The sequence below is a fragment of the Rhinopithecus roxellana genome, chromosome 12, assembly GCF_007565055.1.
Source record: "Rhinopithecus roxellana isolate Shanxi Qingling chromosome 12, ASM756505v1, whole genome shotgun sequence".
Lineage (NCBI taxonomy): Eukaryota > Metazoa > Chordata > Mammalia > Primates > Cercopithecidae > Rhinopithecus > Rhinopithecus roxellana.
In genome coordinates, this window is record NC_044560.1 from 14998074 (window position 1) to 15023339 (window position 25266).

General features: G+C 47.2%; 1 protein-coding gene and 1 pseudogene across 3 annotated transcripts in view; both read right to left on the reverse strand.

The window, feature by feature from the left end:
• PAFAH2 (platelet activating factor acetylhydrolase 2) overlaps nt 1-16399 on the reverse strand; it is a 43148-nt gene extending 26749 nt beyond the window's left edge. Inside the window, exons 1-5 of one of the 3 annotated variants that reach the window (XM_030913107.1) lie at nt 16254-16381; nt 15374-15547; nt 5552-5688; nt 4265-4418; nt 3053-3149 (exon numbers count right to left, since the gene is read on the reverse strand). In XM_030913107.1, coding sequence (XP_030768967.1) covers nt 3053-3149; nt 4265-4418; nt 5552-5688; nt 15374-15398 — 413 coding nt within the window. In that variant the 5' untranslated portion in view covers nt 15399-15547; nt 16254-16381. Of the gene's footprint in view, nt 1-3052; nt 3150-4264; nt 4419-5551; nt 5689-15373; nt 15548-16253 lie in introns of all 3 variants that reach the window. The other 2 variants (XM_010355690.1, XM_030913108.1) reach the window with 2 other exon arrangements.
• LOC104656083 lies at nt 10285-11759 on the reverse strand (annotated as a pseudogene).
• Nucleotides 16400-25266: the final 8867 nt, after the last annotated feature.

Below are 25266 nucleotides of genomic sequence, written 5' to 3' on the forward strand. Positions count from 1 at the left end.
GCCATGGGCTACAGTTACGGGAGTCTTTGTTCCTGCTCCTCTAGCAGATGCAATTTCCTCGATTTGTTAATCTTGGTATGTCCCACCTTCCTCTCATGCCAACAGGCTGGCACAGAGCAGGTGCTCCACAGATGTCTGCTGAATGAATGAGAACCTAGCACAGTACGCCCTTGTATTCATTCAATAAATACTTATGGGTAAACAACTACTTTCCAGGCACTGTCCTAGAAGCTGGAGCAATAGAGGATAGATGTGGTCTCTGCCTTCAGAGGGCTTACAATCTAGTGAAGAAGACAGGCATTAAAGAATAATTACACAAGTAATTAATTCATTGCAATTATGTTAAATGCTGAGAAGTATAGATTGTCTTATGAAAGCACATTCTGGAAAAATTAACCTAATATAGGTGTCAGGATGGGTGTTCCTAGGACAATGACATCCAAACTAAGATCTTAAAGGTAATCTGGAATTAGCAGGAAAAGACAGAAAGGGGGAAGAGGAAGAGAAGAGCAGAACAGTGAATAGTCCAGGCAAAAAGATCAGCCACCAAGCACAGCACAGATGAAGACAGGGAGGCAGGAAATAATGCAGTGCCTTTCAGTAAGTGAAAGAAGGCCATTTTGTCTGGAGAGCTACAGTGGGACAAAGAGCAAAGAACAGGCCTGGAAACTTTGTCTTGGACCTACATCGAGGTAAGACCATGAAAAGAACTGAATTAAGTTCAAAGAGCTATTAATTTTTTTTCTTTTTTTGAAATGGAGTTTTGATCTTGTTGCCCAGGTTGGAGTGCAATGGCACGATCTCGGCTCACTGCAACCTCCACCTCCCAAGTTCAAGCAATTCTCCTGCCTCAGCCTCCCAAGTAGCTGGGATTACAGGTGTGTGCCACCACACCCAGCTAATTTTTTGTATTTTTAGTAGAAACAGGGTTTCTCCATGTTGGTCAGGCTAGTCCCGAACTCCCAACCTCAGGTGATCCACCCGCCTCGGCCTCCCAAAGTGCTGGGATTACAGGCATGAGCCACCATGCCCAGCCAAAAACTTTTAAGTGGGAAGACACATTCATTCATTCACTCAACAAATATTTATTGAGTACCTATTATATGCTGGGCACTGCTTTGAGTGCTAGAATGACAAGATCATATTTCGTTTTAAAATAGATCTCCCTGCCAGGCGCGGTGGCTCACGCCTGTAATCCCAGCACTTTGGGAGGCTGAGGCAGGTGGATCATGAGGTCGGGAGATCGAAACCATCCTGGCTAACACGGTGAAACCCCATCTCTACTAAAAATACAAAAAACTAGCTGGGCATGGTGGCAGGCGCCTGTAGTCCCAGCTACTCAGGAGGTTGAGGCAGGAGAATGGCGTGAACCTGGGAAGTGGAGCTTGCAGTGAGCTGAGATCACACCACTACACTCCAGCCTGGGCGACAGAGCGAGACTCCATCTCAAAAAAAAAAAAAAAAAAATAGATCTCCCTGCCGGGCGCGATGGCTCATGCCTTTAATCCTAGTACTTTGGGAGGCTGAGGCAGATGGATTGCCTGAGGTCAGGAGTTTAAGACCAGTCTGGCTAACATGGTGAAGCCCCGTCTCTACAAAAATTAGCCAGGCACGGTGGTGGGTGCCTGTAATCCCAGTTACTCGGAGGCTGAGGCAGGAGAATCGCTTGAACCCAGAAGGCTGAGGTTGCAGTGAGCAGAGATCATGCCACTGCATGACTGGGCGTGATCAATGGCTCAAGCAATGCCCCTACCTCAGAAACTGAGGCGACTGAGCAAGACTCCGTCTCAGAAAAAAAAAAAAAAAAAAAAAAAAAAAAAAAAGATCTCCATGGCTACAGTGTGGACAATGGTTTGGGGGCTAGGAGGCAAAAACAGCTGCCTTTGAGATGTGCAACATTCTGAGACCTAAACTAGACATATATGTTGATGGATGAACAGACAGAGAGAAAATTCAAAAGCTTAAATAGGAACACATGTACTACAGTTATTAAGCTATATAACATACCAAGGTGCAGAAATCAGAATTCATGGGAAGAATTCTAAATGAATAATGAAACTTAGGCCAAAGTTTCCCCAGGTCTGGTAAAAGAGATCCTACAGTTCACCACCATCATATCCCTCCATGTAGAGAAAGTGAGAGGAGAACCGACAAGGATGGGAACCTAGTAGGTATCAATCGAACTGAATCCTCACAAACCGCCCTGTGGGAGCAGCATTCGTCTTTGACAGATGACGAAATCTAAGTTCAGAGAATTATACAACCTTCCCAGGCTCACATAGCGCACAAGGGATATGGCTGAGATTTGCAAGTTAGGCTGCTGGCTCCACAAGTGCAGGGAGCAAGTCTGTCTTATTCGCTACTACGCCAGTGCCACACACAGAGTGGACTCTCATGTTAAATAAATTACTCTTGGTGGGGCACAATGGCTCACGCCTATAATCTCAGCACTTTTGGGAGGCTGGGGCGGGAGGATGACTTGAGCTCAGGAATTCGAGATCAGCATGGGCAACACAGTGAGACCTCGTCTCTGCAAAAAAAAAAAAAAAAAAAAAAAAATTAAAAATAGCCAGGCATGGTGGTACATGCCAGCTACTTGGTGGCTGAGGCAGGAGCATTGCTTGAGCCCAGGAGGTTGAGGCTGCAGTGAGCTGTGATCATGCCACTACACTCCAGCCTGGGCAACAGAGTGAGACTCTGTCTGAAAAAATAAAAATAAAATAAATAAAAGATGCTCTGATCACAAAGCTCATGTTCCTTCTAGCATTTCTGGGCTATTACATAGGAGGAAGCTAAAAGTGTATATTTATATAAATACTGGACCATGAGAAGTGAAGCATATGAAGGCTGCCAAAAGGCTCCACAAGGTGAAAAGGACTTGAAAAAGGCCTTCCGGAGAAGGTGAACACAATGCTATGGGACAAAGCAGATGGGAGAGAAGACAGCTAGCAGATGGAAATGTCTTTTTTTTTTGCCCTTTGAAATAAGCTAAGACTCAGCAGCTGTCACCAGGCAAGGAGTATGGCATGGTCTGGGGGAAAGAAGTTCTTACCTGAAGGCTCCTAGGCCATGGGAGAAGATGATCAAGGGGTATCCAGAGTCCTTTGTCTTAAAGGGGCCATTCCAGCTAACAGGCAGGCGACAAGATCCTAACAGAGACATGGGCTATAGCATATCTGGCTGCCCCAAAGCTGTTATCCCAAGGGCGACCTGAGTATAGGTATGGGTGGGGACATGTGTTTCTCCCCTCTGGACAATCACCATCGGCCCCTGAGCGGCTCAGGGCAGTCAATCACCTATTTTTTCTCCCTTTCTTCCATAGGAAGAGTGAACACAATAGAAAATGGGAAACTAAGCCAGGCGCAGTGGCTCATGCCTATATTCCCAGCACTTTGGGAGGCCAAGGTGGGTGGATCACAAGGACAAGAGATCGAGACCAGCCTGGCCAAGCAAAATCCTGTCTCTACTAAAAATACAAAAATTAGCTGGGCGTGGTGGCAGGCTCCTATAATCCCAGCTACTTGGGAGGCTGAGGCAGGAGAATCACTTGAACCTTGGAGGCGGAAGTTGCAGTGAGCTGAGATCGTGCCATTGCACTCCAGCCTGGGTGACAAGAGCAAGATTCCATCTCACACAAAAAAAAGAAAGAAAGAAAGAAAATGGGAAGCTAAGTCCAAAGTGGCAGTACTGAATTCTGGGGTAAACTGCTGAGATGCCAAGGCACTGGGTGGAATTCCTAGGTGTGGGGCCTTTGGGGGAAGTGGATGACTCAATGTTATCCTACTCAGAAGAGGGGTGACTGGAGGGAAAACTGCAGGATACTGTATGCTCCTTGATAGTTAAGAACCTTTCTTTGATACACACAATAGCTGGCACAGAGTAGGAATTGATACATGCTGAATAAATGAGGAATCGGTGCCATTTATGGAACACATTCTATGTCCCAAGCAGTGCACTAGAGGCTTTACGTACATCCCGTACTACAAACCCCCAAAGGCAGGTATTTAGACAGGTTCAGTAACTTGCCCAAACCCCATGGCTAGTAAATTGTAAAGTCTGGATTTGAATCCAGGGAAGTCTAACTCAATCACCAAAGCTCTTTCATATGTAATTCTCTCCCAATTCTCCACACTACACTGACTAATGGATGCCCCTTACAAAAGGCTGGACACTGTAGGCTATAAGGTACTGTGTCCACCTGGGGATCTCCCCGGAACAAAACCAAGCAACTGGGAAAGCATGCAGAGGTCAGGCCAGCCCTTACCCACAGCCAGGTTGAACAGCAAGCCCCCCCAGCGCTTATTGAACTGCAGGTACTCGGCCAGGCCAGTGCAGTACTCATAGCGGGGAATCCACAGGGGCCGCTCCATGGTCTCCTCTGCCTTTTGGCAGGGGTAGAAGAGTCGAAAGAAGCTCCCCTGTAGGAAAGAAGAGAGCAGCTGCTCAGAGCAAGGAGTCCAGGCTAGATTTCCCAACAGCCACACTCAGCAGGTGTTTGGGGCACCAGCAAAACAGGGAACCTTAAGTTTCAATTAGCATACCTGAATTTTACGTTCAGAAATCTGGAAAGAAGCAATTTGATTTTTAGAATACATGTAAAGCTTACGTTACTTCAAATAGCCAACTGTATTTTGAATTACATTGTGGGAGGGGGCACCAAAAATATTTGAGTGTTTGGGACAATGAAAGATTTAAATCTGGCACTGAGCCTAAGCCTGCAGGAGCCCCAGGAGTTAGAGATTAGTTCTTGTGCTGAACAGGGTGGCCGTGGTAGCTCATCCAGGCCACTCTGCTAGGACGGCCATTGGGAAGCAACAGCACACTCATTTTACATGGGAGTAGGTGAGGGGTTACTAGGAAGTGTGTGCCTCTCAAGGGAGACAGGAAGTCGAGGGCTAGCAGAGAAAGGGCTAGGAACTAAGCCAGGCACAGTGGCTCACGCCTGTAATCCCAGCACTTTGGGAAGCCGAGGTAGGAGGGTCACTTGAGGCCAGGAGTTAGACATCAGCCTGGGCAACATAGCAAGACCTCGTCTCTACTATATATACATATATATAAGTTAATTAATTAAAAAGTCCTAGGACCTGATAGAGGACCAGTCCAGAAGTCAAAGCAGGAGAGGAAAACAGATCAAGGCAGGAGAGAGAAAAGGAAGCTGTCCCCCTACCCAGGTCAGGGAATCCAAGGCCAAAAGCACACACCCATGGCTCTTTCTCTCACACACTCGGATTCTGATATGATTAAAACCCTTCCAAGATCAGGCATCTGCCCTCAAGAAAGGTGAGAGGATCTGCGAGCTCCCTCTAAAGCTAGAGTCCCCCCTTTCCTCTAGGTGGAAAACGAACACACTATCTCTGTCTATTGGGATGTTTCCAATGTTTGGAAAGAGGAAGAAAAAGCTCAGGGAAGACAGAGCTGGGGGCTTGATAACCAAATCCAGACCCACTCTGATTCAGCTTCCCCACCGTGGGAGTGCAGGATCAGAATTGTGATCAGTAAGTCACGGTGCTGGCAGAAGCAGTGCAAACGGAAGGGAGCTGGGGACACTTACCTGGAGATTCTGACCCTCCATCACATCCCCACAGCCTACGAGGTGGGGTCCTGTGACAGGTGGAAAGCCCACAGACTGGCTGACCCCCATTTCATCACCAGGTGAATCAAATGACTTGCCGGAGCTGAACTTGCTGGCTGGATGGGGGAACATAGAACAGCCGCTTGCTGACTTCCTCTTGGCTTCCTGTTGCTGATATGTGTTATCTGCTACCCTGTCCACCCCTCCTTAGCACCTCATCCTCCCTGCCGTCACTCACTGAATCTTGCACCTACTACTTTGCTACATTGCCTTTGCCAAGACTGGGGGTTGTTTTTTATTTATTTTGCTAGGGTGATGAGATGGCTGTGAAGAGGAAAGAGAGCCATCCATACTCCTCACAGCCCATTAACAAATGTTTATCCAGCAGCTACTATGTGCGCAGCACAGCAGTAACTGCTGCAGAGACTGTCACACAGACCTTGCTCTCCTGAGGCTAACAGTAACCACTAAGATCCGTTACTTACAGTTAGCACTGTACTGACCTCTTTATAGACATTATATACATTACATCATTTCATTGTCTCAACAACTCTCTGAGGTAGGTACTTTTTTTTTTTTTTTTTTTTGAGACAGAGTCTTGCTCTGTTGCTAGGCTAGAGGGCAATGGCATGATCTCGGCTTGCTGCAACCTCCAACTCCCTGGTTCAAGTGATTCTCCTGCCTCAGTCTCCTGAGTAGCTGGGATTACAGGCATGTGCCACCACGCCCAGCTAATTTTCTTTTTTATTTTTAGTAGAGACGGGGTTTCAGCATGTTGGCCAGGATGGTCTCGATCTCCTGACTTCATGATCTACCCACCTCGGCCTCCCAAAGTGCTGGGGTTACAGGCGTGAGTCACCGCGCCCGGCCTGAAGTAGGTACTATTAAGACCCTGTTTTGGCCGGGCGTGGTGGCTTACGCCTGTAATCCCAGCACTTTGGGAGGCCGAGGTGGGCAGATCACCTGAGGTCAGGAGTTCAAGACCAGCCTGGCCAACATGGTGAAACCCCATCTCTACTAAAAATACAAAAATTAGCCGGGTGCAGTGGCAGGCACCTATAGTCCCAGCTACTCAGGAAGCTGAGGCAGGAGAATCCTTGAAGATGGGAGGCGGAGGTTGCAGTGAGCCGAAATCGTACCACTGCACTCCAGCTTGGGTGACAGAGTGAGACCCTGTCTCAAAAAACAAACAAACAAAAAGACCCTGTTTTACAGATGAGGAAACTAAGGCATAAAGAGGTTGAATAACCTTCCCAAGTTACCCAATGGCAAACCCATCTCTGCCTAATCCGGAAGCTAAGTTCTTAACCATTACTGATCCTGCTCGGGGGGGATTCGGTTATATATATGCAAAGTCACTGAACTAAGCTTTTTCTTAAAACTGTTTATTTTTTTTGAGAGACAGGGTCTTGCTATGTTGTCCAGGCTGGTCTCAAACTCCGGGGCTCACACAATCCTTCTGCCTAGGCCTCCCAAGTAGCTGGGATTGCAGGTAAGAGCCACCACACCCAGCTTTAAACTACTGAATACACGGTGGCACTTATGCTGGGCCTTTAAAGATGAGGAAGTTGAGAGGCAGGGAAGGAGGAAGAAAGCACTTACAGAAAAAAACCTAAGAGGAAAAAGAGCAGAGGTAGGGAAAAGTATGATGTGGGCAGTAGATCAAACAGAAGCTTTCAGCATGACAGGCGTGCACGCTCCTGACTAGATAACATTCCTATGGCTCATCTGCTTCCTAAACTGGGGCCAGTGCTCCCCTAACCCTCTTCAATTTCATCATCTCCAACACCATCATCACTGTCACACTTACTCTGTGCCAGGAACTATGTTTAGTGCTTTTCATATATTATTTTATTTAATTCTTTCAACAGTCCTCTGAGATACATATTATTATCTCATTTTACAGATGAGGAAGTGGATGCTTGACAAAGGCAATTTACCCAATAACACACAGCAAGCAGAGCCAGAATTCGATCGTGGGCAATGTGGTTGTAACATGAGAACATCAAACTTCCCAGTACCCCTTGCCTTGTGATTTGGGTGGGGCTGACCCCTCTTAACCTCCAGAGTTGAGCCTTAATTAACTGGAGCCAATAAGTCCTTCTTATTCTCTGGTCAGTATTTGGATGAAGAGTGGGCGTATGGCATTAGGCTGGTCCAACAGGAGTAAAGCCTGGGACTTTGTTTTGATGGTTGAGGGGAGAAAAGTTCTTCCTTGTTTTGAACTAGTGTGATGTGCAGATGTCACCTGTCAAGTGGCCTTGAAGCACAGGATGAAGATGCCCATGGTGGATGGCAAAACCAAGAGAATCACGGAGAAATAGAGGCCCATTTGTGAAGACATTAAGAATCCACAGATATAGGCTGGGCGCGGTGGCTCAAGCCTGTAATCCCAGCACTTTGGGAGGCCGAGACGGGCGGATCACAAGGTCAGGAGATTGAGACCATCCTGGCTAACACGGTGAAACCCCGTCTCTACTAAAAAATACAAAAAACTAGCTAGGCGAGGTGGCGGGCACCTGTAGTCCCAGCTACTCGGGAGGCTGAGGCAGGAGAATGGCGTAAACCCGGGAGGCGGAGCTTGCAGTGAGCTGAGGTCTGGCCACTGCACTCCAGCCTGGGCGACAGAGCGAGACTCCGCCTCAAAAAAAAAAAAAAAAAGAATCCACAGATTAGACCATACCTGAAACCTGACCCACTCCTAGACTTTCTAGTTCCATAAGTCAGTAAGTTCCCTTTCTTGTTTAAACCAATTGAAGTTAGATTTCTTTTGGTTGCAACCAAAAGCATCTAAATGGATACACACTGTGTCTGGGGTCCACATGTTCATGATTAAATTATTCTGCTTCTTTTAAGGTGCTCTGGGAGAGATTCGGGAGTTCCAGTCAAAGCATGTCTAGGTAAGAAGAGGCCTAAGAGAGCATTTCTGTCAATCCTCCCCACAGTTGTCTTCCCCTTCTCCCAGTACATACACGTGCTTTACCAGGGAAGACACCAAGGTCCAGAGAGATTAAGTGAGCTGCTCAGAGTCACAAGCAGAACGATGATAACAACACACAGTCTCCTGGTTGTCAGCTGCCACTTGTCTGGTCTTAATAATCCTAACATCATTCTATTTAACTTTGAAAGATAAGAAATTATTTTCTTTCTACTACAGATAGCGTCTTCTTTTTGTTTCTCTTTAGCAAATTTAAAAAACAAACCCAAATCTTTTGAAAGAGAAACTAAGCTCCTGATGTCAGTGGGTTGTTCAGCCAGAGTGAAGGGGGATGAGTTCTGCTTAGCCTCAGACCCTGACCTTTCCCCATCACTTGTTGTTGAGGTCTACACATAGAAGACCTACTGCTGGGGCCACAAGACACATGTCACTCACATGACAATGAACCAGCTGCAAGTTCAACTGTCATAAAAGACAGGCAGATAAAAGACCACAGGAGTTCTGAGAAGAAACAGTGCTCCTTTGGCTTGGAAGTAGAGAGCAGGGGAAGATGGGAAAGACTCTTTCAAGCAGGAGAGAGCGAGTAAAAGCACGGTAAGAAGGAAGCTTGTGTGGAAACAATGCAAGGTGAGAAGAGAAAGTTGTGACCAGATTTGGGGAGGAGCAGTCCGTCAAGTGCTAAGCTAAAAAGTTGTTTCTCTTTAGCATTTCTGTTTCTCTGGAAATGAGGTCATGTCCATGAGAGATAGTCTGAAAGAACCACATTGGAGGCCCAGCTCATTTGGTGCATAGCTTTTTTTTTTTTTTTTTGCTTTCTAACATCTTTTACTTCTTGACCTTTCGAAACATCCAAAAATTAGTAATATTATAATCTATGCCACAATCTTAACAGTTAAGAAAAAACATAAAATGAAGGCCTAGAAAGATCTTTGTTACTCATCTAGAATTATTTGTTATAACAGTATTTTCCAATGGAGGAAGACTATTGGATTTCAGGCAACATAAAATATGGGGCCAAAGAAAAGGGAGAAGGTCTTCAAGGAAAATTTGTGCCTTTAAGTTTTTACTGGTACAACAGTCCTTCAGCCTGGAGGTACTCAAAGACAAATCATGAAACAGAAAAAAACTTTATTTCAAGCTGGTTCAGTGATATATGTGTGTGCCACAGCAAAGACTGGTTGTGGCTAAGTTTCATTTCAAACTATGATGTGGGCTGGGCAAGGTGGCTCACGCCTGTAATCCCAGCACTTTGTGAGGCCGAGGTGGGCTGATCACCCTGAGGTCAGGAGAGACCGGCCTGGCCAACATGCCGAAACGCCATCTCTACTAATAATACGAAAATTAGCTAGGTGTGGTGGCGCGCACCTATAATCTCAGCTACTCGGGAGGCTGAGGCAGGAGAATCGCATGAACCCGGGAGGCAGAGGTTGTGGATCACGCCACTGCACTCCAGCCTGGGTGACAGAGCCAGACTCAAAAACAAAACAAAATAACAAAAAAACCAAAACTGCATGATGTATAATTTTGACATTATGTGGGAACGCTTAACTTCTGCCAAAATATAGATTCAATCCAACATTATGCCAATTTTTATATTGATTGGAGTCCCTAAGTTTTCATAACCAAAAAAAAAGAGAATAACCTTACAGTTACCTACTGAGGAAACAAACTGTGAAATCGATTCCCCAATATTGCTTTGAAAATAAATCCCTGGGTTGTTAAGAGAAATTCCAAATTCCAACTCCATCCGAATGTATTATTTAACCAGCATTCTTCAGTCATCATCTACTGTTGGCTTGATTGTCACTCCTCTTATCTGACCCCAAGCAATTAAACGCCAGTGTTTTTCAACTCTTCGGCTAAGGGCAATTTTTTCTTCTACCTCTGTGCACACTGGATTGGTCAAAACAATTTTACCCAAATCAGCCTTGACAGCACTAACTCTCCCTCCTGTCGACAGGGATCCTATGTTCACCATGAGCACTTCATGCTTAGACAGCTTTTGAACCTTTGCTGCTTTCTTGTCTCCTTCAGTGCGTACACCTAGAAGGCGTCTAAGCAGGAAATAGGAAATTTCCAATTCTGTGAATATCTCAGGTAAAGCTCCGACTGTACCAAGTACTTGCCCCACCATTCTGTCAGCCCAGCACAAAGTGGGGTCAATTTTTGTTCCAACTCCAATAAGACCGCCTGGAGCAGCATACTGCAGATCATTACGCTCTGCAAAAAGTGATACAATTTTGGAAAAGATTGGTTTACACATGAGTTTTCCTTCGCTATCTTTGGAAACAATACCAGGTCTTACTTCTATTTCCTGGCCCACCGTTAATACTCCTTTTAGGATACTACCACCAGCTACACCTCCATTAAGGTCATCAACTTCACAGCCAGGTTTGTTGACATCAAAAAATCTAATAACAATAAGCCCGGGCTCTGAATTAAAGTCTTTTGGGGGTACTGGAATTTTCTTTACTATGTACTCACAAACAACTTCAATATTGTATTTCAGCTGAGCCAAAATTGGAATGGGAGCTAACTCTGCTACTGTACCTTAGACAAATGCAAGGATCTGCTCATATTGTTCTTTAGCCTGACTTTCTTTTACCAAATCAATTTTATTTTGTAGAATCAAAATATGCTTCAGTTTCATGATCTCTATAGCAGCCAGGTGTTCAGACGTCTGAGGCTGAGGACAAGAGTCATTACCAGCTATCAACAGAAGAGCTGCATCCATCACTGCTGTACCATTCAGCATAGTAGCCATCAAAACATTGTGGCCAGGACAGTCAACAAAGGAAACATGTCTGACTGATTTGAAGTTCCCTTTGGTCCCTGCAATGTCTGCAGGAAACTCATCAAGTGTACTGCTCCCACAAGATCTGTAACATTCTGGCCGAGGGCAACTTGGGTCATCAAGTTTATAAATCTTAGCATTAGCATATCTAAGCTTGATTGTAATATTTCTTTCTAGTTCATTTTTGAAACTGACGGTGTGAACTCCAGAAATAGCTTTGACGACTGTGGATTTCCCATGAGCTACATGACCAGTTGTATCTATTGTGGCTTGTATAATTGTATAATTGTGGCTTGTCTACTGATAACTTCGTGTGAAAGTGGCGTCAACTTGGTAACATCCAACGTGGTGAGATCCTGACATGAAAGATGCGGCTGCCCCAGAGTCACTCTAGCTTCTCTGCCTGCCATGTTGCCAGACTTTTTTTTTTTTTTTTTTTTTGAGACAGGGTCTTGCTCTGGCTCCCAGGCTGGAGTGCAGTGGCTCACTGTGGCCTCACCCTCCCAGCTCAAGTGATCCTCCCACCTCAGCCTCCTGGGTGGCTGGGACTATAGGCACTTGCCACCACGCCCGGCTAATTTTTGTATTTATTTGTAGAGATGGAGTTTCATCATGTTGCCCAGGCTGGTCTCAACCTTTTGGGCTCAAGCGAATCCTTGCGCCTTAGCCTCCCAAAGTGACTGGGATTACAGGAGTGAGCCACCGTGCCAGCCCTGCCTAGCTTTCTTATCTTATGCAAGTTATCTGATCTTTCTAAGCTTGATTCCCCATCTGTACAATGGGAACACTATCTATCCTCACAGGGTTGCTATGGAAATAAAATGAAATAATGCATTCAAAGCACCTGGTGTGGTACCTGACTCTTAGGAAGCATCCAAGAAACGTGTTGATTGAGTGAAAAGTAGAAACACTAAGATTTGGCCAGAGTGAATCTGGAGAGTCAAGAGCCAATAAGTCAGCTTTTAAGATTGGAGAACCAGGACAATAGTCCTTAAGCTTCTTATGGGAAGAGATTTTTGTCTCACCCTGCATAGAGAACAGCACTTGGGACAGGAATCAGGATAAAGGGACTTGGAAATGGCCAAAACAGAAGACAGCAGAACTCTCTGTGCTCCTGGAAAGTTTCTGGGAGGATCATTAACTAAATTGTTTGGAAATAAAAACTACAGAAGCTAATTGGCCAGAGTGAAGCTAACATGCAAATGAATCTTTGTTTCCTAGGCTCACATTGACTGATGTCCAAATAGGATAGAGAGATGGAAAAATCCAATCTGACTTGCAAATTTTGCCAAAGAGACATTCACACAAAGCATCCAGAGTCATTTTTAATAAAAGTCACGGAATTTTCCAAGGAAATCAGTCTATGTCTCTACCTTCTTTTGCTCACTGTCTAAATGGTTCATGGTGGTGCCTGTCCAGAAGCCTCTCCATCCAGCGAGGCCCAGTGAAATCTCTAGTCCTCTGTGGAGCTTTCCCATGTCCTTCCAACCTTTCCTCCTCTCATCTCTGATCACTGTCCACATCCGTTATCTGGTAACCAATCTCAGGCTACCTTAGGGCAGCTCTTGGATTAACACCATTCTAGCAGTTTTCAATCAGTGACTTGCCTGCAACAGTGGTCCCTGGAGAATTTAGATCTTAGGTTCCTGAACCCATTGTCACAATCACCTGGGAAGCTTTAAAAAATGTGTATTCTGGGGCCCCTATTTCTGAGGATCAATTCATTTGTAAAAGCTTCCCAGGTGTTTCTAATCAGCAAAGTTTGAGAACCTCTGGTCTAGACTTTGATTAGAAATGTCTCTGGATGAATTTTTCTTTCATTCAGATATGTATGCATGCAGCAGGCGCTTACTGAGTGTATACTGTGTTCCGGTCCACCATTTTCACGACTACGATTTCACTTGGTGTAATCCCCAAGGCCACCCAGAAGCATGTTCCTATCACTAGACTTAATGTAGTGCCCTGCATACAGCTGGTCTCAATAATTAATTTATCCAATGAATACTATTTAATTTTTGGCACACTTATGCCTCACCTCTTCAGATCTACTCCAGGAGTAAAGACTGGGTTTTATATGCTTTTCTAGGCCAAACTGTTTATCTGCATGCTTTCCCCACATAGTTGGGACTCAACAAATGTTCCTTCATTTGGCTTTGATTTAAACCCATCTCAAGTCTTCTTTAATCTTTGTTTTTGATCTAAAAATAAGGCTATATGGTATAATGGGGGAAAAAGGGTTTGATGACTCTGAATTGTACCCCTGTCACTTATTAGCTATGTGATCTTGAACAAGTTCCTCAAACTCTAAGCTTCTGATAATTTATTCTCACAACAGAAATAATAACTACGGCCAGACACGGTAGCTCATGCCTATAATCCCAGCACTTTGGGAGATCAAGTGGGAAGGATTGCTTGAGTCCAGGAGTTCAAGACCAGCCTGGGCAACATGGCAAAATCCTGTCTCTACAAAAAATTTAAAAAAGAAAAAAATTAGCTGGATGTGGTGGCATGCAACTGTAGTCCCAGTTACTCAGGAGGCTGAGGTAGGAGGATTGCTGGGGCTTGGGAGCCGGAGGCCACAGTAAGCCAAGATTGTGCCACTGCACTTCAGCCCAGGTGACAGAGCGAGGCCCTGTCTCAAAAAGAAATAGTAACTAAGGGCTGGGTGCAGTGGCTCACACCTGTAATCCCAGTACTTTGGGAGGCCAAGGCAGGCGGATCACCAGATTAGGAGATAGAGACCATCCTGGCTAATGTGGTGAAACCCTGTCTCTACTAAAAAAAATACAAAAAATTACCCGGGCGTGGTGGTGAGCACCTGTAGTCCCAGCTACTTGGGAGGCTGAGACAGGAGAATGGCATGAACCCGGGAGGTGGAGCTTGCAGTGAGCCGAGATCACGCCACTGCACTCTAGCCTGGGCGACAGAGTGAGACTCCGTCTCAAAAAAAAAAAAAAAAAAGAGAAATAGTAACTGCTCATGAGATTGTTGATGAGGATTAAATAATACATGTAGGCCGGGCGCGGTGGCTCAAGCCTGTAATCCCAGCACTTTGGGAGGCCGAGATGGGCAGATGACGAGGTCAGGAGATCGAGACCATCCTGGCTAACACGGTGAAACCCCGTCTCTACTAAAAAATACAAAAAACTAGCCGGGCGAGGTGGCGGGCACCTGTAGTCCCAGCTACTCGGGAGGCTGAGGCAGGAGAATGGCGTGAACCCGGGAGGTGGAGCTTGCAGTGAGCCGAGATCGTGCCACTGTACTCCAGCCTGGGTGACAGAGCGAGACTCCGTCTCAAAAATAATAATAATAATAATACATGCAAAGCACTCGATGGATAGAAGGTACTATAACCATAGGAGGCAACTATAATTATTTTAACTGCATGGCCTCTCAAGTTCCTTATATGTAAAATGGATACTTCGTAAGTGAAAATATTGCCTAGGGCCTGGTGCATTTTGAGCGCTTATAAAATGTTAGGAACTAATTAACAATGTTATATCTCTCTTTCCTAGCCAAGGTCTCTCATTTTTCCTGGATTAAGCCTTTTGGCAAAACGGATTCTTTCCCAGCAGCCTTTTCAGGCCTCAGACACCCCTACCAAAGCCAGTGTCTACCGAACAGGCCCAGAAGAGCCCAGAGGGAATGGATGGGGCTTAGGTTGCAGCTGTCCTCTCCTGCTGGGGCCCTGTTTCTGGTGAACAGAGGACTGCTGCTCTGCCAGCTGTGTAACCCTTTCATCAGTGGATATTTCAAGATACAGTCCAAGATAAGCACTTCTCTGGTGCTTCCTTTCAGATAAAGCTCTCTGAAGACTAAAAGCTCATTGGCCTGACCTTTGGTCTCTGGAGGAAGTGAAGAAATATCATCCAGCTGGTAGACAATGAAGACACCAAGCACTCGAGGGATGGGTTTGAGCAACAAGGTGGCAGAGCTAGAGAAGAGCCCCGATAAGAGTGTTTCAGAGCATTAATAATTGTGATAAAAATAATCTGTCTCTCGTGAGGGTCTTACAGTTTACAAGGCATCTTCACACATACTAGCTTATTGGCTTCTCAACACTCCTCACCTGAGACTGATGAAGCAACAGTCATCTCCGTTTTAGAGAGGAAGAAACTGAGTCCCAGAGTTGTATGATTTGCCCAAGGTCACAGAGGGCAGGAGGCAGAGCTGGCCTAGAACCGGGTCTGCTCACTTCGAGTCCAGGGTAATCGCGGATCGGAAAGAAGGAATGAGGCCCCTTCTTCCACCGCCGTGAAAAACAGAAAATTGAGAGTAAGAGTAAAGTATACAAAGGGTGGATGAGCATAAAGAAGCCCGGGGAGGCTGGGCGCGGTGGCTCACGCCTGTAATCCCAGCACTCTGGGAGGCCGAGGCGGGCGGATCACGAGGTCAGGAGATCGAGACCATCCTGGCTAACACAGTGAAACCCCGTCTCTACTAAAAATACAAAAAATGTGGCGGGCGCCTGTAGTCCCAGCTACTCGGGAGGCTGAGGCAGGAGAATGGCGTAAACCCGGGAGGCGGAGCTTGCAGTGAGCCGAGATCGCGCCACTGCACTCCAGCCTGGGCGACACAGCGAGACTCCGTCTCAAAAAAAAAAAAAAAAAAAGCAGCAGCCCGGGATTCAGGGAGGTGAGGCTGCAGGGTCAGGGTAAGGCCGAGGAATCAGGGTAGGGCTGTGGGATCCAAGGTGGGGCTGCGGGGGCTGGGTCCTGGGACGGGAGCTCAGTGGGGATTCCAGGGGCGCTGGCCTTTAAAAGTGCGAGGCGACCGTGGCAGGGTCAAGAGGGTGGGTGGCTACAGGTGTCTGAATAGGAAAGGTAAAGGACGAAGATTAATGTGCAATTCCTACGATTGAGAGACGCCGAGGCCCCAAACCGGGCCAGAATACGAAAGTCTGCAGGGAGCTCAACTAACATATAGGTGTTTTCTTCAATTAAACTTACCCAGTCAAGCTGATTCCTCAGAAGCAGCCCCAGACGTTTAACTCGACGGAAATGAGAAACGGCCCAGGAACCCGTGGCCCTTTGGTCGTTGTAGTTTCCAGGGCTCAACATGGACTCTTGGAAGCACTTCCCGTTCCTCAACCTAGAACTACAACTCCCGATGTGCAGTGGGCGAGATTGCGCATTACAACCCTAAGACTACAACTCCCAGAGTTCTACGCGACCTCCCCGCTCCGCGTGGTCGTGCGAAACCGCCCAAGGCCCGGAATGCGGTGTGATTCCTCCCCCTGGTGGCCTGAAGAGGAGCCGCCGCGATTTCTGCTCTCCAGCGGAGGGTTTTTCTTGTAGTCCCGTGCGTAACCCTCCGCCTCACCCTCCTCAAATAGTCCTCAGGCGTGCCTAGAAATGGCACCAGCTTCGCTTTATTCTCAAGGAGGTGGGAGGAGGTCGGCGTTTGCTTTGTGTCTTCTGCACACTTTGCTTCCTGTAAGAATAACAGACTGATCATTCAAATTAAGGGGACATTCCCTACCAGCCTGCACCTGTTGACACCTGTGATTTTCTATTGTCCTCAAAAGACTCCCTGGCTGAGAAAGGGGAGGAACCCGAGTGATCTGCTGGGCCGCATCCACCCCACATTACTGTCTTTTGCTGGTTCTTAGCGACACTGATGGACAAGATACCGCCCCTAGCCTCAACAGAATCACAGTCTAGCAGAGAATGCAGACCAATGAATAATGACAGCACAGAGCCGTGATCTCATGGGGAGACACAGCAAGCGTTGGAGCCTTGAAAAGGGGCCTCTGGCCAGGCTTGGGGGAAAGGGGCGGTGTCCGCAAGGCTTCTTAGAGGGAGGAATGTTAACATTGAGACCCGATATAAGGAAAGAACGTAGCCAGGAGTACAGAGACTGTGAAGAACGTTTCAGAGTATGGCATTAAGTTCAGCGCTGGCTGCAGCTGAGTGTGAGGGATGGAAGGAGATTATTTTTGGGGCAGTGGGAGTTGGGGCAGTGGGGGTCAGGCAGAGCCCATCCTCAGGAGTCCTGTAAACTTCTATAAGAAATTTGGAGCCGGACACGGTGGCTCACGCCTGTAATCCCAGCACTTTGGGAGGCTGAGGTGGGCGGATCACGAGGTCAGGAGATGGAGACCATCCTGGCTAACACAGTGAACTCCCATCTCTACTGAAAATACAAAAAATTAGCCGGGCGTGGTGGCGGGCGCCTGTAGTCCCAGCTACTCGGGAGGCTGAGGCAGGAGAATGGCGTGAACCCGGGAGGCGGAGCTTGCAGTGAGCCGGGATCACGCCACTGCACTCCAGCCTGGGCCATAAAGCGAGACTCTGTCTCAAAAAAAAAAAAAAAAAAAAAAAGAAAAAGAAATTTGGATCGTTCAGGCAGCTCAAAAACGTTCAACGGCCCTCTACTACCTCTGAAATGAAGTCCCAACTGCTTAGCCTGGCATTCAAGGTCTTCCCCAGCTTGCATGCCCCCACGCGGCACCCGCCACCCTCCAGCCCTCCTCTTCTAGGAGCTTTGTTCATGCCTCCAAAGTTTCCGCCGACATTTGTGTGTGCCTCTCACATGTGAGTTGACTCACACTGCCTTGGGTATCTCCTGGATTAGAGGTCTTAACTCTTGACATATTATGAGCTCTTTGAGGTCAGGTACTGAGTCCTGCAGTTGCCCCCGCCACTCACTCTTGCAGCACACATCCCCCTAAATCACCAGGGTCCAGAGTCCCTGCTTTAGGCCCTCCTCTCTTGCCAACACACTGTTGTCACCCCCATCCTTCCAGCAGCCAAGATAAAGTCATCAGGAGAGAGTGTTGGCAGCCCTGCACTGTGGTAATTAAGCCCCGGATCTCATTAAATCTGTGGCTGATGGTGGCGGCCACAGAACCTGAAAAGCTTAGTGCAGATCAGAGAGCGGCTCCCTTTGACCCGGTAATCCATGCTGTGCAGCTGGCCAGAACACTCAGGACAAGCCAGAAGTCCTGGTCATGAGATCGACAGCTGGAGGTCATTTCTTTCAGTCTCCTACTCCCAGACCAGGCCATGCTGGAGCCATTTACTGGCCAGCTGAGTTAAAAATTTCCCAGGGATGGGCATGTCACCGCCTCCTTTACCTCCTTTGTCACAGTTAGGAAGATCCTCCTTGGGCACAATCTGACTCTTCCCTGTTGCAAAATAAAACAGTTGAGTTTAACTACACTTCCTTCCAATCCGGTCTTTTCTAGGATAAACAACCCAAATGCCTTTACCTTTTAAGCAAATGGTTGATTTTCCAGCATTTTCATCATAGATCTCATCCTCCAATAGCCCAAAGTTCTCTTCAAATCTGCTGTCAGCTACCATCCTAACTCTGGCCTTTACTTTGCTGATAAATTGCTTCAAGTTGGTATTTGGGTGACCAACTTTGGATTTCCTATTTTTTTTTTTTTTTTTTTTTGGCGGGGGAACAGGGACAGAATCTCACTCTGTGGTCCAGTGGTGGGATCACGGCTCACCGCAGCCTCTGCCTCCTGGGTTCAAGCAGTTCTCCTATCTCAGCCTCCCTAGTAGCTGGGATTATAGGCACATTACCACTAATTTTTGTATTTTGAGTAGAGATGGGTTTTCACCATGTTGGTCAGGCTGATCTTGAACTCTTGACCTCAAGTGATCTGCCCACCTTGGCCTTCCAAAGTGCTGGGATTACAGGTGTGAGCCACCACGCGCCGCCAGTGGACAAAACTTTTAAAATAAAGGTAGAATAGGTATACAGTAGAGTATGTAATGTGCACTAATCTTACATATACACTTTAACTTCTTTTTTTTTTTTTTTTTTTTTTTGAGACGGAGTCTCGCTCTGTCGCCCAGGCTGGAGTGCAGTGGCCGGATCTCAGCTCACTGCAAGCTCCGCCTCCCGGGTTCACGCCATTCTCCTGCCTCAGCCTCCCGAGTAGCTGGGACCACAGGCGCCCGCCACCCTCGCCCGGCTAGATTTTTGTATTTTTTAGTAGAGACGGGGTTTCACCGTGTTAGCCAGGATGGTCTCGATCTCCTGACCTTGTGATCCGCCCGTCTCGGCCTCCCAAAGTGCTGGGATTACAGGCTTGAGCCACCGCGCCCGGCCCACTTTAACTTCTTAAAAACATTTGCTATAACTACCATTTACTTCAAAATGTAGAACATTTCCAATATCCTAAAAGGTTGGCTTCTCGGTTTGTAATCAATCACCCCCACCCATTGTCTGAAGGAACAACTACTTTCCTTCTCTTATCATCAACTAGTTTTGAGAAGCAACATTTTTAAACTTTGACAATAACATTTTATGCTCACTGATAGGTGATACTTGTGTCGATGCCATTCCAGTCAAAGACCACTGGAAACATACCTGTAATTAAACAAGTTGTATTAATTACTCATTGCAGCAAGGGAGAATGCAAGCAATGGGGAAATATGGGTACGGGGGTGCATCTCAGTAGGAGGATGGAAGAAAGAACTTACAGAATTTGGGCTTTTGTTAGATAATCTGGGGAGAGTTTAAGGAAGCAGGGCTTGGCTTTGGATTGGATGCTGTTAAGAGCAAGGGTAATTCTATGACTGGGGGTCTGGATAAAACGTATCTAGAAGGAGGGGAGGCTAGACCAAGGCTGAAGCTGTCATAGGTAAGAAGCAGCAGTCTCTCATTTTAGCAGAGACACGGGGATGGTTGGTCTTTTTTGTGGTTTGGACATACCCATTTTTTGTTTGTGTTCAGACATGATGACAGAGTGGTGCTGTTTGTGTTTTGATCCATCACAGTCACAGAGTGGCCTTGTCTGCTGTTGACGGTCTGTGAAGTTGTTTATGTTCAACAGGACAAGGCCAAGACCTGGCTGTGAGTGTTAGGCTGCCCCTGGACTTTGGGGGCTACTTTCCTCTTTCTTACATCCCAACATATGGTGACATCTCTTCTGGGCTGCATGCTTGGCATGTAGAAATGATTTGTCTTGGTCGGGTACGGTGGCTCACGCCTGTAACCCCAGCACTTTGGGAGGCCGAGGAGGGCAGATCACGAGGTCAGGAGATTGAGACCATCCTGGACAACATGGTGAAACCCCATCTCTACTAAAAATACAAAAATTAGCTGGGTGTGGTGGCGCGTACCTGTAATCCCAGCTACTCAGGAGGCCAAGGCAGGAGAATCACTTGAACCCAGGAGGCAGAGATTGCAGTGAGCCGAAATCTCGCCACTGCACTCCAGCCTGGCGACAGAATGAGACTCCAACTCAGAAAAAGAAAAAGAAAAAGGAAAAGAAATGATTTGCCTTTGTGTCCTTTGGGACTTCCTAGTTAGTGGGGAAAATGGACAAGAAAACAAATAGACACCATTATCAAGCACTAAGGGTCTGGTCTCTGGAGACAGGCTGCTGAATTTAAATCCCAGCTCTACCACTTACTAACTGTGAGAACTTGGGCAATGACTATTCTCCAAGCCTCAGTTTCCTCATCTGTAAATTGGAATGACAATAGTATTTATATTATGGAATTGTTGCAAGGGTTAATGAGCTAAACATGGATCACTGGTTACTTAAGCAGGTTGAACTTGGAAGGGGGCCGAGATGGATCCAGGTTTTGGGGCTTGAAACTTATACAGTTTTGGGGGGCTCTCTTTAAAAAAAAAGAATTGTAGGCCGGGTGTGGTGGCTCATGCCTGTAATCCCAGCACTTTGGGAGGCCGAGGTGGGTGGATCACCTGAGGTTAGGAGTTCGAAACCAAACTGACCAACATGATGAAACCCCATCTCTACTAAAAATACAAAAATTAGCTGGGTGTGGAGGCGTGTGCCTGCAGTCCCAGCTACTAGGGAGGTGGAGCCTGTAGTGAGCTGAGATCGCACCCCTGCACTCCAGCTTGGGTGACAGAGTGAGATCTGTCTAAAAAAAAAAAAAAAAAAAAAAAGGAAAGAAAGACAATTTAAAAACATATTTTTCAAAATTTGCAAAACATATGACCTGGGAACACATTGCTAGGTCTCCTTCCAGGGCCTGAGAAGAGGTTCTGGAGCTAAAACTTCATTAGTTTCTCAATAACTCTGACTGGGAAGAGACAAAGAGGCAAAATTATACAATAGCTTTATTCTTTTCAAATCACTGTCTTCAAATAAGCACTCCCAAAATGTCCTTGCCCTTAGCTGGAAACTGCTCCAGTACTCTTAGCTCTTTCTTGCATTATAGCCTACACATCAGTGGGCCATGCACTAGTGACAGAGAAACTGACTTAGGTCTGATTCTGCATATAGCTACACCTTGTCGTTATCAGCATTGGGACCCAGGTGGAGTTCAAATGAATCCTTTTTAACACCTTGCTAACAAGAATTGCTTAACAAAGGTCAAGAACAGGAACTGTCCTTCTTTCCTTTGCTATTGTAATCATTTTTCCATTCAAAAAATATGTATTGAGGCCGGGTGCGGTGGCTCACGCCTGTAATCCCAGTACTTTGGGGGGCCGAGGCGGGCAGATCAGTTGAGGTCAGGATTTCAAGGCCAGCCTGGCCAACATGGCGAAACCCTGTCTCTACTAAAAATACAAAAATTAGCCAGGCACGATGGTGGGCACCTGTAATCCCAGCTACTGGGGAGGTTAAGGCAGGAGAATTGCTTGAACCTGGGAGGCGGAGGTTGCAGTGAGCTGAGGTCGCATCACTGCATTCCAGCCTGGACAACAGAGTGAGGCCCTTTCTCAAAAAAAAAAAAAAAAGGCCGGGCGCGGTGGCTCAAGCCTGTAATCCCAGCACTTTGGGAGGCCGAGACGGGCGGATCACGAGGTCAGGAGATCGAGACCATCCTGGCTAACACGGTGAAACCCCGTCTCTACTAAAAATACAAAAAACTAGCCGGGCGAGGTGGCGGGCGCCTGTAGTCCCAGCTACTCGGGAGGCTGAGGCAGGAGAATGGCGTGAACCCGGGAGGCGGAGCTTGCAGTGAGCTGAGATCCGGCCACTGCACTCCAGCCTGGGTGACAGAGCAAGACTCCGTCTCAAAAAAAAAAAAAAAAAAAAAAAAAAGTATTGAGCACTTAGTATGTCCCAGGCATTTTGCGTGGCGCTGCATATAAAGCAGTGAATAAGAGGGATCAATTCCCCGCTCACGTGGTGCTTTCATTCTAGTGAAGAGAGACAGATTTCAACAAACACACACAGGTGGAGCGCGGTGGCTCACGCCTGGAATCCCAGCACTTTGGGAAGCTGAGGCAGGTGGATCACTTGAGGCCTGGAGTTTGAGACTGGCCTGGGCAACATAGTGAGACCCTGTCTTATAAAAAATTAAAAAATAAAATAGCTGGGTGTGGTAGTGTGTGCCTAGGCTGAAGTGGAAGGACAATTTGAGCCTAGGAGTTTGAAGCTGTAGTGAGCTATGATTGCAACACTGCATTGCAGCCTGGGTGACAGAGTGAGACCTTGTCTCTAAAACAAAAACAAAAAACCCCAAACACACACATAACCAAGATAATTACATACTATGTTAAATGCTCCACAGGAAATAGGATGCTGCTTTGATGGAGAATGAAGGGAGTGAGCTACTCTCAATAGGGTGGGAGGGAAGGATTCTCTGAGGAGCTGGCGTCTGAGCTGAGCCCAAGCATACCTACCATTTATTGATTATCTCCTAGGCGTCAGCCGTGTCATTAGGTAACTTTCAAATACTTTACATTTAATCTTCCTGTGAAGTATGTCATATCCTTTCCATTTTTCAGACGAGAAAGCAGAGGCTCAAAGAGGTAACAGCAGACAGTGTTGACACCTGCCTCATAGCCCCTCATCCCTTCTCTAAGTTCCCTTGCCAGTGTGGTAGTTTTCAGCATGCTCAGGGCTCTGCCACACAAAAGCCTGCTTCTCTTGGCTTCCTTGCCTCAGAGCTTTCTTAGGTATTTATGAACCAGGAGGAATAGGCGTGTTATGTACCCCAAGGGCAACTTTCAACCATCAAGAGAGTTGGTGCCTAAATGCCCAACCTCCTCGTCTTCATATAGAAGAGTTTTTCTTTCTTTCCCTCCCTCCCTCCCTCCCTCCTTTCTTTCTTCTTTCTGAGGCTTCTGTTTCTTTCGTCGGGCGGGCGGCTGCGGGATTCTGGCGTTAGGGAGTGCTGCGTCTTTGTTCTTCCTGCGGATGTGGGAGTCGCCAGGAAGTCCGGCCTTCCTTCCTTCCTTCCTTCCTTCCTTCCTTTCTCTCTTTTTTTCCCTCCCCTCCCCTTCCCCTCTTCTCTCCTCCCCTTCCCCTCCCCTCCCTTTCCTTCCCTACCCCTCACTTCCCTTTCCTTCCCTTTAAATTAAGAAACAGAGTCTGGCTGTGTCGCCCAGGCTGGAGTGCAGTGGCACAAACAGAGCTCACTGCAGCCTCAAACTCCTGGGCTCAAGCAATGTCCCCATCAAATAGGATGATTTCACACTGTCTCTCAAAGGGTCTCCAGCAGAACTGCGCCCGGGTGCACCTGGCAGCAACCCACACATTTATGCACCCTTTATTACCTTTTCTCTTCCCGGTCTTACTTTCTCCATGCCCCACTTCTGCTTCCTGAAATTACCTCCGCAATTTAGTTCCAGCACCTCCTGAGTCTCAGGATCTGCTGATGGGAGAACTCAAGCTAAGACTAAGTGACTTGCCCGAGGCCACCCAACCTAGTGGCAGAACTGAAATTTGCAGCTAGGTCTGCCTGGATCACATTCCACAATCCTCACTGCGTACCCCATGACAGCAAGCCTGAGATGGAGCCTAAGCCTTTTATTTTTTACATATATACATCTAGTTTCTTCTTTCCAACTTTTTTTTTTTTTTTTTTTTTTTTTTTAGACGAAGTCTCACTCTGTTGCCCAGGCTGGAATGCAGTGGTACGATCTCGGCTCACTGCAAGCTCCGCCTTCTGGGTTCCTGCCATTCTCCTGCATCAGCCTCCCAAGTAGCTGGGACTACAGGCGCCCGCCACCACGCCTGGCTATTTTTTTGTATTTTTAGTAGAGACAGGGTTTCACCGTGTTTGCCAGGGTGGTCTCGATCTCCTGACCTTGTGATCTGCCCGCCTCGGCCTCCCACAGTGCTGGGATTACATTCTTTCCAACTTTTAAGTTTGAGGGGTACATGTGGAGCTAAGCTTTTTAGTCTGGCTCAGGCCCTTCATGTCCTGACCCTAGCTATCTTTTTTGACTTATCTCCCACCTTCTCATTCTTGGTCACCCCTTGCTCCAGGGACAGCAAACTGCTTGGGAACATAACATTCTCCAACCCTGCCATGGCCTGTCACCCCTGCATACCTTTGCAAGTGCTGTCTTCTCTGCTAAAATATGGGTTGACTCTGTGTGGTCCAGACAATAACCACCCTGGCCCCACTCCACCCAAAGAATGCCAAACGCTAGTGTCCAGCCCTGGGAAGGAACATGTTTGTGCCAAGCGCTCGGCACACCTGAGCTCATTCAGTTGGCACAATGATTCTGAGAGGTCAGTAGCTCCACCCCCAGTTTGCAGGTTCAGAAACCAAGGTACGCAGAGGCCAGGTGACTTACCCAAGGTCTTACAATTAATGGCTGGCAAAACCAGGATTGAACTCGGATTTCCCTGTTCTGCTACCATACCTTGATGCCTGGCTGGAGGGAAGGGACGGAAACTGGGTTCTCTGAGGCTGCTGTCACATTCCCTGTCTGCCAAGCCTAAGTGTAGAGATGGCGGGCATCTGCCAAGGCAGCTGCCAGGGCCCTGGCTGGGAGGAAAAGGGACTACGGAGCCCAGAAGGAAGCCAGGTTGAGGAGACTTCCTGCAAGGAAAGGAGTTGGTCATCCTGCTCACTCCCACCTGGGAGGGGGAAGCATTACCCTTTCTGCTTTCTGGCTCCTTCCAGGCCTTTGGGAGTTTACTTGGCCTCAACAACGTCCTGCTTCTGAGAATCTCTCATCAAAAATGATTCTTGGAAACTGGGCCAGTTCAGGGATGCCTAGAGGCCAAGGCAGGCCTGAATTCCTGCTCTTAATGTTCTCTTCCTGGCCCCCAGCCTTGTT